The 12073-nt window shown below is 40.7% G+C and overlaps 1 protein-coding gene across 1 annotated transcript in view; it reads right to left on the bottom strand.

The window, feature by feature from the left end:
• LOC111163014 (sodium/glucose cotransporter 1-like) overlaps positions 1-6460 on the bottom strand; it is a 64291-nt gene extending 57831 nt beyond the window's left edge. The window contains 3 exon segments of the mRNA XM_089894785.1: positions 1764-1835; positions 6346-6373; positions 6375-6460. Of these exon segments, the coding sequence (XP_089750911.1) occupies positions 1764-1835; positions 6346-6373; positions 6375-6460 (186 nt within the window).
• Between the last annotated feature and the right edge of the window lie 5613 nt (positions 6461-12073).

Here is a 12073-nt window from a genome sequence, read left to right as displayed (position 1 = left end):
TGTATGGAGACACAAAAGACCCTGAATAGCCAAAGCAATCTTGAGGGGAAAAAATGGAGCTGGAAGAATCAGACTCTCTGACTTCAGACTATACTACAAAGCTACAGTAATCAAGACAATATGGTACCAGCACAAAAACAGAAATATAGATCAATGGAACAGGATAGAAAGCCCAGAGATAAACCCATGCACCTATGGTCAACTAATCTATGACAAAGGAGGCAAGGATATACAATGGAGAAAAGAAAAGTCTCTTCAATAAGTGGTGCTGGGAAAACTGGACAGCTACATGTAAAAGAATGAAATTAGAACACTTCCTAACACCATACACAAAAATAAACTCAAAATGGATTAAAGACCTAAAAGTAAGACCGGACACTATAAAACAGAGGAAAACATAGGAAGAACACTCTTTGACATAAATCACAGCAAGATCTTTTTTGACCCATCTCCTAGAGTAATGGAAATAAAAACAAAAATAAACTAATGGGACCTAATGAAACTTAAAAGCTTTTGCACAGCAAAGGAAACTATAAACAAGACAAAAAGACAACTCTCAGAATGGGAGAAAATATTTGCAAATGAATCAACAAAAGATTAACCTCCAAAATATATAAACAGCTCATGCAGCTCAATATTAAAACAAAACAACCCAATCAAAAAATGGGCAGAAGACCTAAATAGACATTTCTCCAAAGAAGACATACAGATGGCCAAGAGGCAAATGAAAAGCTGCTTAACATCACTAATTATTAGAGAAATGCAAATCAAAACTACAATGAGATATCACCTCACACTGGTTAGAATGGGCATCATCAGAAAATCTACGAACAACAAATTCTGGAGAGGGTGTGGAGAAAAGGAAACCCTCTTGCATTGTTGGTGGGAATGTAAATTGATACAGCCACTATGGAGAACAGTATGAAGGTTCCTTAAAAAAACTAAAAATAGAATTACCACATGACCCAGCAATCCCACTACTGGGCATATACCCAGAGAAAACCATAATTCAAAAAGACACATGCACCCCAATGTTCATTGTAGCACTATTTACAATAGCCAGGTCACGGAAGCAACCTAAATGCCCATCGACAGATGACTGGCTAAAGAAGATGTGGTACATATATACAATGGAACTCAGCCATAAAAAGGGTCATTTGTAGAGACGTGGATGGACCTAGAGACTGTCATACAGAGTGAAGTAAGTCAGAAAGAGAAAAACAAATATCGTATATTAACGCATATATGTGGAATCTAGAAAAATGGTACAGATGAACTGGTTTGCAAGGCAGAAATAGAGACACAGATGTAGAGAACAAACGTATGGACACCAAGGAAGGAGAGCGGGGGAAGGGTGGTGGTGGTGGGCTGAATTGGGAGATTGGGATTGACATATTATACACCAACATGTATAAAATAGATAAATAAGAACCTGCTGAATAAAAATAAATAAATAAAACCAAAAAACCAAAAAAAGAAGTCACATCCGACTCCCACTCTACACTGTGTGCTTCCAGAGGGCAGGACTCACTATGTTCTACCTGTGTCCCAGAACCTAGAGCAATACCTTGTACTACCAGGCACCTAGTAATGGTTACTGAACTACACTGAGCTGAATGGAAGAGTTAAGGGAAGTACTAATGAAATGACTTTCCTGATTTAGCAACTTCAAATTATTTGGGGGTAAAAGACATTCAAATTAAAGTAATAAATGAATCCACACGCAGCCCCCAAACTGGACTGCACATGCAAGGCACACTCACCTGCCACCATGCTAGATTTCAGCCAGCCAGGAAGAAGTCTTCTACTGTCCCACGACTGCTTGACAATACAGCCTTAAAAAAAGGGGTGGTGTTGGGGGGGAATCCAAGAAACCAAACTGCTTCAAAGACACAGGTCTCACAAACAGATGACCTTCACTTATGGGTAAATGTCCTTTGCAGAGATCCCATTTCCCCTTCATTCTTTTTAGGAACAGAGGTCTCTACCTGCTGAGTTAGAGGAGGGCCCACGGTCTCTCCCAGCTATGAGGTCACACGGGCCTGTCCATTTCTCTACACTAGTGTGAAAATAATATTGCTTTATTTATTCCCCAAATAGTTAACCAGTGCATGGTTCCCAGCAGAGTCTTGGAGATGAGTGGCTCAGCGAATGTATCAATTGACTGGGAATGGCAAAGCTGAACACCAGCCTAGCTTTTTCCTGGAGAGCAGTCACGTTGCCAAGACTATGATGTCCTCCCAACGCACCCAAGGGCTCTCTCCTCAGGACCCCAGCTCTGATTCCCAGACTCCAGTACGGTCAAAAGATATTCCTGGGGATTTCCTGGATTGCCTAGGACTAGCAGGACCCACGGATGACCACTGGTTGACAAAAAAGTGTTTCTGTGGGAGAAGTGAACTTATTACCACCATCTGGGGTATCTGCCTTATAATGGAGTCCTTTCACATCATAAAGCTTTAAACCAAAGAACAACTCTAAATCAGACACATTAAGTTAGTCTCATTTCATCCATTAACTAAATATTTATCAAGAGCCCATTATGTTCAGAGCTGACCTTTCTTAAGGAAGGTATCAGTGGTATGTAGGGAGAGGTGCATTAGAACTTTTAAAAGGAATTTACAAAATGTTCTAAGATGAATAAAATCACTCTGTCTTCCCATTAAAGAAAGAACCAGACAGGAAGAGAGGAGGTCCTGGGAAGAGGGTGGTTATGCACATGTCCCTGCCTCCTCCTTCCTCCCTGCTCTTTCTGGAATAATCCACCAGCCACAGCAGCCAGGCTGCTGGGGCAGAAGGTGCATCCACCACTTTCTCAAAGATCTTGGGGCTGAGACTGATAACAGAGGAAACAAACAAACAAAAGTGTAAGGTTTTTTCCCCTTTAACATCCTGCAGGAGCCAAGGCACCAGCAACAAAGAACAAGATTTCCTTGTGGGGGCTCAGCGGTCAGAAGCTGATGAAGGATTTCAGGAGTCCCATCTGTGCAAACATGGGCAATTCTGTTCAGTGAGAAAAGGGTGGTTTGCTTAAGAACCAAAAGAAAATAAAGCTAGACTCCTTTATCACATTATATGCAAAAGGAAATCCCAGATGTGGACATTTAAATTTCTTTTTAGCTTGCAGGATCTTAGTTCCCTGACCAGGGATTGAACCCGGGCCCTCAGCAGTGAAAGCGCGGAGTCGTAACCACTGGACTATGAGGGAATTCCCTAAATATATTTTAAAACCTATAAAATATCAGAAAAAATTTTAGAATAGTATTTGTACAATGTTGGAGTGGGTAAAAACTTTCCTAAGCAAGCCAGGAAATCTAGATGCAAAGGAAAAGAGAGACAGTAGACTTCTTCAAAGTGAAAACAAATCAGATGACAGAGAGACAACAGTAACAGAGTCTAGACCAGTGGCTCTCGACCAGGGGTGATTTTTGCCCCACTCCTCCAAGGGACATGTGGCAATGTCTGGAGGCAGTTTTGGCTGTGAAGGGGCAGGGCTTGGGGATACTTCTAAGCATCCTATAATACACAGGACAGACCTCCCACAACAAGGAATTATCTGGTCCCAAATGTCAGTGGTGCTGAGGTTGAGAACAACTGCTCTAGAAAATGAGAGTTTAGGAAAAACATATTGGCAACTCAAATGACAGACAAGGTGATAAAAGCAAAGTCGAACAACCCACTTCATAAATGGGCACATAAACTGGCTATTCAACAGAAGAGGAAGATCAAAGGACAACAGGCTCACAAGGATACGGTCAATTTCATAGGAGGCTGAGTCTGGAAAGCGCAAATCAAAGCTGCAGTAACATACCACTACTCACTCATCACCCTGGGACCCCCCCACAAAAATTAAATTAGTAGTAACAAACCAGGCTGGTGAAGGCCTGGGGAAAGAATGTGCTCATATGCTGCTTGTGAGAAATGTAAATCTCAACAAGCTTTGGGGATTGCCATTTAGTGATATCTGCTAAAATTTCAAGTAAACACACCCTTCCAACCCAGAAATTCCAATTTCGGGAATCCATGCTACACAGCTTAAAAGCACCAACACATTAAAAACAACAGCAGCAACAAAGACCCAATGCAGCCAAAAATAAACAAACAAATAAATAAATATATTTTTAAAAATCTTATTAAAAAACAACAACCTGGCAGCAATCTAAGTGTCAATGAGTAGGGAAGAGCTGAATCACACACGTGTTTGACTATTGTGTATCTAATAAAAACATGAGCTAGGACTTCCCTGGTGGTGCAGTGGTTAAGAATCCGTCTGCCAATGCAGGGGACATGGGTTTGAGACCCGGTCCAGGAAGATTCCACATGCTGCGGAGCAACTAAGCCCGTGCACCACAACTACTGACCCTGAGCTCCAGAGCCCGCAAGCCACAACTACTGAGCCCGTGTGCCACAACTACTGAAGCCCACATGCCTAGAGCCTGTGCTCTGCAACGAGAAGCCACTGAAATGAGAAGCCCGTGCACTGCAACAAAGAGTAGCCCCTGCTCGCCACAACTAGAGAAAAGCCTGGGTGCAGCAATGAGGATCCAATGCAGCCAAAAATAAACAAATAAATAAATAAATTTATTTATTTAAAACAAAAAACCATGAGCTAGATCTCTATCTATAGACCTGAAGGACTCCACATCATGTAGTAACGGAAAAACGCAAACTGCAGGGTAATGTGTATCATACGATCACATTTTTTGTAAAGACAAAAACGCAAAACCCTTACCTATGTGTCTGTGTAAGCACTGAGAAGGGAGGAGGGACACACAGGCCCTGGGTACCTCAGAGGGATGGGAATGGCTGAGGGAGGAACCATAACTCCTCTAGACAGTTATGCATCTCCTCACTTCTTACAGTGAGCATGTGATTAAAAACAATATACGAGTTTTAAAAAGGACCAAAGGAAAAATAACAATATAAAGAAGGAAAATGATCAAAGCATTCTGGATAACAGCACATGTTTTATGGCTCCTAGAAGAACAGAAGGAACAGTAGGTTTCCTTTGGAAGCGGCTGGATGGCTTACGGGTCCTCAGACCTTGGCCACACCTAGGCCCCAACTAGACACGGAAGAAGGTTGGGTGGGGGCTTCCTAATTCAGTGAGAGCAGTTGGGGGAAGGATCCCAAAGTGCCCACTACTCAGAGCCTGGCCTGGGCCACCTAGAAGGATGTTTCTCATAACTGAGACCAATTTGAAAAAAATCGTTTGTTTGAATGATCTGGATAAATATCAATACCTCCGACTTCTTTTCAGTTGGGAGAGATACGAAATTCTCTTAAGAGGATGGAGACCATATTTCCATTACTCTATCTGCCCACTCACAGCATGGTAAGCACTCAAAAGACTGTCCAGTGATCTTGTTTGAAGGACCAGATTCTGCACAGTAAGATCCTGCTTGTGACCTGGTGAAACGCCCCGAAGTAAAGGTCACATGGGCATGAAAGCCTCAGCTGGGTGGGGGCAGCCCGCAATGAACTCTCCCACTAGCTAGCGAATGGTGGCGCTGTCACCAGATACTCCTGCTTATGAAGCAGGCCGAGGAGAGGCTTCTGATGGTTAACAGCTTAGCCGAGGGGCGATACCATGACACAGGCCAAAGTCTCTCTACCTGCCCTCGGACTTTTCACTGCCTGGCCCTGGGGAGTATAGTTACGATACACCTTTGTGAGTGCCTACAGGTTAAGTGCTAGCGGGCAGATGGTAGTAAAGGAGATCCAGTTGCCACCCACTAAGAGAACGTTATACTAGAGTAGAATATATAAGCGCCCAATTCAAATTCAAAGTGAACACTTAGGGCCCTAAATTACATGTGACCTTTGAGGTCTTGTTTGCTGGGCAGTGGTTACGCTCATGCGTCAGATCAGGCAACTCTAGGTTCGAATCTGCACTCCATCATTCCCTTGTGGTTACTTGACCTCTTTGAACCTGTTTCCTCATCTGTAATCCACAGCCTGGTTGTGAGAATGTGACACACTTAAAGCACTCAGCACAGATCAGGCACTTTAGCACCTAAGGATGGGTAATTGTCACTATTGCCACCACCATCACGACGATCGATCAGAACAACGACCCCATATTACACACGGCTTGGGTTCCAGGCGGTGGGCACCTGGCAGCCTGACCTGTTTATTTGTGGGGTGGGGAGGGAAGATGGGCTTGGATGTGCCCTTACTCTCGGTAGGGAGCAGGTGGCGCAGGCAGGGTGGAGCGGTCCCGGCTGAGGGCTGTGCAGGGGCGGGAACGAGAGGGATGTGAGGTGGGGATCAGGTGACAGGCAGGTGAGGATCGAACCCATCTCGTGTCCAGGCCTACCCCCCCAGCCCCCGGGCCCCACGTACCCACAGCGCGATGCCCAGGACCAGCACCGTACAAAACTATCACCAGGACGTCCAGGGTACTACTGGCGGTGAAGACATGAGCAGTCCAGGCGAAGCCATACCACGGGAAGCCCATGGGGGCGCGCCCGGGCGGGCGAGCGCCGCGGGCTGGCGAGCGCCGCGGGCTTCCGGGAAGCGGCAATGGCTTCCGTGGGGCTCCAGGGGCGCGGCCGCGGGGAACTCTGGGAACAGCCCCGGGGCAGCCTGGGAGCTCCGGGCAGGCCTTGCGCGGCCCAGTTCCCGCCTTCGGGGCTCCGCTGCACGAAGGCCGCCGCCATCACCGCCAGTCCCAGCACAACGCCGTCCTTTTGGCGGTCGGAATCGCTTTGCCCTGGACGGAGAGCTGGTCGCGGCGTGGGTCTGAGTCGAGGCTACCGGGGCAGCATCAGTACCCGTGTCTTTACGAACGAACCACGTGAAACCTGAGGCGTCAGAAACCAGCAATACCCCTCCTGTCTTTGTCATTTCGAAATTTTGTGCATTGTGGGTTTGGGGCATTGATTTGGATTTAGTAAACTATTGCATTCGAATATTATGTATCCCGAGTCCTGAGTTTCCTTGGTGCCCTCTCCCCTTAAATTTTGCGCCAAGGAAAGTGCCTCGCTTGCCTCACCCTAATCATGGCCCTGGTTGGACCAACTGGTTACAGAGGCTCCTCAGTTTTCTGCACTTTGATCTTTCATAGGTGATGTGTGAATTTTCAGTCTGGGCCAAGCCTTACTCTCCTTGGTGTGCTTCTCTGCTGAGTTGTTAGAAATCTTGGTCAATAATACTAGTAACAATAATAATAGATAACAGTTATATAGCTCTTGCTAGGTGCCAGACCTACTTCTTTTTTTTACTTTCCGAACTTGTTTTTTATTGATATAGTTGAATTTTACAACAGTGTCATAAAATACTATAAACAGAGCCTTCAGATAAACAAACAAAAACTAATCTAAATATATTAACCAGGGACTTCTCTGGTGGTCCAGTGGTTAAGAATCCGCCTTCCAAGGCAGGGGACGCAGGTTTGATCCCTGGTCAGGGAACTAAGATCCCACATGCCGCGGGGCAACTAAGCCTGCGCGCCTCAACTACTGAGCCTGTGTGCCTCAACTAGAGAGCCTGCGTGCGGCAAACTACAGAGCCCACACACTCTGGAGCCTGTGCACCACAACTAGAGAGAAGCCCACGTGCTGCAATGAAGAGCCCATGTGCCACAACTAAGACCTGACACAGTCAGGCAAAAAAACCTTAAAAAAAAAATTAACCAGATTAAAGAAGGCAAAAAATCCAGTGATAAACACATTAAATAATAATATGCTAATGGTGTCTAATTTACCCACTATCGGTTCTTTACATTGTCACAAAAACAGTAAACATCAATTTGAAGTTTGGTGAATGGACTTGATTCCTGATTTATATTAAGATACGATATACCCTTCGCAGGTATATGTACTTTGTGTGTATTAACCCATTTGATTCTCCTAATAAGCAGTCAGTCTGACCACAAGGCAGGAGGCTTGCAGCTGGTCAGAAGTCTATGTTCTCAGCCTCCTGAGCAGAATTCCGTGTCCTAGTTTAGTTCAGTGCTGTCCAAGAGAAATATAATGTGAATCACGGATGTTATTTTTTTTCTACCTTCATTGAGATATGACTGACAAATAAAAGTTGTCTATTTAAGGTGTACAATGTAATGTTTGATACAGGTATACACTGTGAAATAATTACTATAATCAAGCTAATTCCTCAGTTGCCATTTTTTTTGTGTGTAGTGAGAATGCTTGAGATCCCTCTTAGCAAATTTCAAGTATACAATACATTATTATTGACTATAGTCACCATGCTGCACATTAAGTCTCTAGAACTTATAACTGAAATTTGTACCCTTTGATTAGTATCTCCCCTTTTTCTCCACACTTTTGCTCCTGATAACCACCCTTCTACTCTCTGTTACTAGGAGTGTTTTTGTTTGTTCGTTTTGTTTTTTTAAGATTTCACATGTAAGTGAGATCATGCAATATTTGTCTTTCTGTGTCTGGTTTATTTCACTAAGCATAATGTCCTCCAAGTTCATCCGCGTTTTTGTAAATGGCAGGATTTCACATTTTTGCATCCATTCATCTGTCCATGGACACTTAGGTTGTTTCCGTATCTTGGCTACTGTACATAATGCTGTAATAAACAAGAGGGTATAGATATCATGTTGAGATAGTGATTTTATTTTCTTTGGATGTATCCCCAGAAGTGGGACTATTGGATCATAGGATAGTTCCATTTTTAATGTTTTGAGGAAACTCCATGCTGTTTTCCATAGTGGCTGCAACAATTTACATTCCAATCAACAGCGTACTGGTATTCCCCTTTCTCCACGTATTTGCTGACACTTGTTATCTTTTGACTTTTTTGTTAATAGCCATCCTAACAGGTGTGTGGTGGTATCTCATTGTGATTTTGATTTACATTTTCTTGGTGATTAGTGATGTTGAGCATCTTTTCATATCCCTGTTGACCATTTGTATGTCTTCTTTGGAAAAATGTCTTTTTAGGACCTTTGCCTAATATTTAATTGGGTTGGGTTTTTTTGCTATTGAGTTGTATGAGTTCCTTATACATTTTGGATATTAACCCCTTATCAGATTTATGGTTTGCAAATATTTTCTCCCATTCTGTAGGTTGCTTTTTCATCTTGTTGATTGTTTCATTTGCTATAAAAATTAAAATTTTCCAGTAGCCACATTAAAAAAGTAAACAGGTGGAATTAATTTAAATAAATTTATTAATAGTTAAGCCAATATGTCCAATAAGCCAAAATATTAACATTATAATATACGATCAATGTAAAAACTGTTGGGATATTTTATATTCTTTTTTTCCACATTAAGTCTTTGAAATCTGGTGTATATTTTACAGCACATCTCAATTTACATGCTAACTTTTCATTAGAAATACTTGATTTGTCTTTAGATTTAATAAAATTCACAGTTGAAAAAAATAGATTCACCTACTAAGTTGTTCTAAATATACTTGAAAGTTTTCCAGTAGCTGAATATAGTACCAAAATTTACTTTTCCCTTAAGTCAATGATAAAACTAGTTCATCTTTTTAGAAGAATTGATCTGATTTTGAAGCAAAAGACTATCAGTTTCGAAATTATGTCTTTCCAAGTTAAGTAATTCACTAACTCTTGTTGTTGACTCAATATTACTAACATCGAATTCAGAGGCATGGCATAATTTGAAAAGCATTTCTAAATTGATCAATATTGCAAAGCATTCTTCAAATTTTTCTTGGATTTTTTTTGCCACCAATTATATAACATGGCCAGTTAAAATTAAAATCTTTGACATACTGACTCATGTTAGGAGAGTTGTAAAATTATTATTATTGATTCGTATTATGAAGTTTTGATTTCAACGTAAATTCTTATACTTGGGTAGCTAGGTTACAAATAAGCTTTTCCTTTCTTTTGACTATTCAAATTTTGCTCATTCTTATACGGTGTGTATTAGTGAGAAATATAAGTACAGACTAACATTTTTGGGTCTTTGATTATTGAATATTCAACAAACATTCCTCTTGTTTAAGAAAATCTTGAATTGCAGCTGACATTACAGTAATTCTTTGTAAAATTTCCCATACTTGGCCAATGGGCATTGGCAAAAGCACATCGTTAAATTCATCACCTATTTCTTTCAACAGTTCCATAACATGGTGATGATTTGTATTATTTGCACATATACACTGAGTGATTTAAACAATGGTACCCATCCATGATGTTTTACATAAAGTCTGCTATAAAAACTAAGCACAAAATTTTATATGTATCACACAATTGAATGAAGCAAGGGAAACTCCATTAAATCTGGAGTTTTAACCTGAACATAGGTAGAACAGTGTCTGTCATGATATCAATAAAAAAACTATTTTTTCCCATATTTAGCTGAAATTCTTCTTTGATAAATGTCAAAGGTTTAAAAGATCTGTGTCACAAGTTCAATCTTTTAGGTCACTAATTGGCAACATTTCTTCATAGGTTTGGATGTCCTTTGATACAAAAAGTATTCAAAATATTAACTGGGTAGGGCCTCACATGACTCAAATAAAGCTACAGAGAGGTACTTGTGAATTGTCAAATTTCAAATCCATTCATCTTTGGTATCGTTGGAAAGACCTTGTATTCTATGGGCAATTGTTTTGAGGCTTAATTTAAAAATCTTTCACTTTTTGTAAAATATCTTTTTTATAGCATTTTCCTCATAATTTTCTAACAGATTTCCACAACTGAAATAATTCCTTTTGTCATCTTTCCATCTAAGTTGTTTTTCTTTTTAGTGTAAGAATCCAAGCTGTTTTAAAGCTGGCCAAAGTTACAAACTCAAATTCTGTTAAAAATCATTACAATTGGTTTTGGACATTTATTTCTGATTCCAGGCAACTAATTTTATAATTTTTTCTTAACCACTGAGAGGGAACATTTTTTAATATCAAATTCACTATGTAGTGGTTAAAAATTTGTCTTAATATTGTTCACTTTATTATCTTTATTTTTTACACACCCAACAAATAGGTCTACCATACCATGATGCATAAACATTATGTCCTTTAGATGAATTGATTCCTTTGTTGTTATGAAATGACCCCTTTTGTACCTGGCAATATTCTTTGCTCTGAAGTCAATTTTTATTTTATTTATTTAATAAATTTATTTATTTTATTTTTGGCTGTGTTGGGTCTTTGTTGCTGCGTGCAGGCTTTTCTCTGGTTTCAGGGAGCAGGGGCTACTCTTCATTGGGGTGCGCAGGCTTCTCACTGTGGTGGCTTCTCTTGTTGTGGAGCACAGGCTCTAGGAGCGCTGGCTTCAGTAGTTGCAGCATGCAGGCTCAGTAGTTGTGGCTCGCAGGCTCTAGAGCGCAGGCTCGGTAGTTGTGGCGCACAGGCTTAGTTGCTCCGCAGCATGTGGGATCGTCCTGGACTAGGGCTCGAACCCGTGTCCCCTGCATTGGCAGGAGATTCTTAACTATTGTGCCACCAGGGAAGCCCCAATTTTTATGTTAATATAACTACTTCAGCTTTCTTTTGTTTGGTGTTAGCATGGTATACCTTTTTCTATCATTTTATTTTTAACCTATTTGTACAGTTTAATTTAAAGTATATAGATTTCTTATAGCTAGTATATAGTTGGGTCCTGCTTTTATTTAATCATATAATCTTGACTTTTAATTAGCACATTTAGACTACTTACATTTAATGTGAATATTAGTGTGGTGGTGTTTCAATATATCATCATGCTATTTGTTTTCTATTTTCTTTTTTTGGTTCTTTTTTGTATTAATTGATGTGTGTGTGTGTGTGTGTGTGTGTGTGTGTGCCTGCATGCATGTATGTATGTGATTTCATTTCATCTCCTTCATTGGCCTATTAACTATAATGTCTTGTGTTATTTTGGTGGTTGCTTTAGGGCTTATAGTATACATCTTCAATTTAACCCAGCATACCCAGCATATTATTCCATATCACATACAATATAAGACCTTTACAATAGTATACTTCCGTCTCTCCCCTCCTAGCCTTTGCAATATTGTTGTCATATATTGTTATAAATTTTACATTTTAATTTATAAATGTACTATTTCTTTTTTAAACAACTTATCATCCTTTAAAGAGATTTAAATAATTTAAAAAGTCTTTATATTTACCCATATCG

The sequence above is a fragment of the Delphinapterus leucas genome, chromosome 14 (genome assembly GCF_059928025.1).
Source record: "Delphinapterus leucas isolate spDelLeu-1000000601 "Yukka" chromosome 14, BTC_Dleu_Yukka2, whole genome shotgun sequence".
NCBI classification, from domain to species: domain Eukaryota; kingdom Metazoa; phylum Chordata; class Mammalia; order Artiodactyla; family Monodontidae; genus Delphinapterus; species Delphinapterus leucas.
This window is presented reverse-complemented; position numbering and strand designations above follow the sequence as displayed.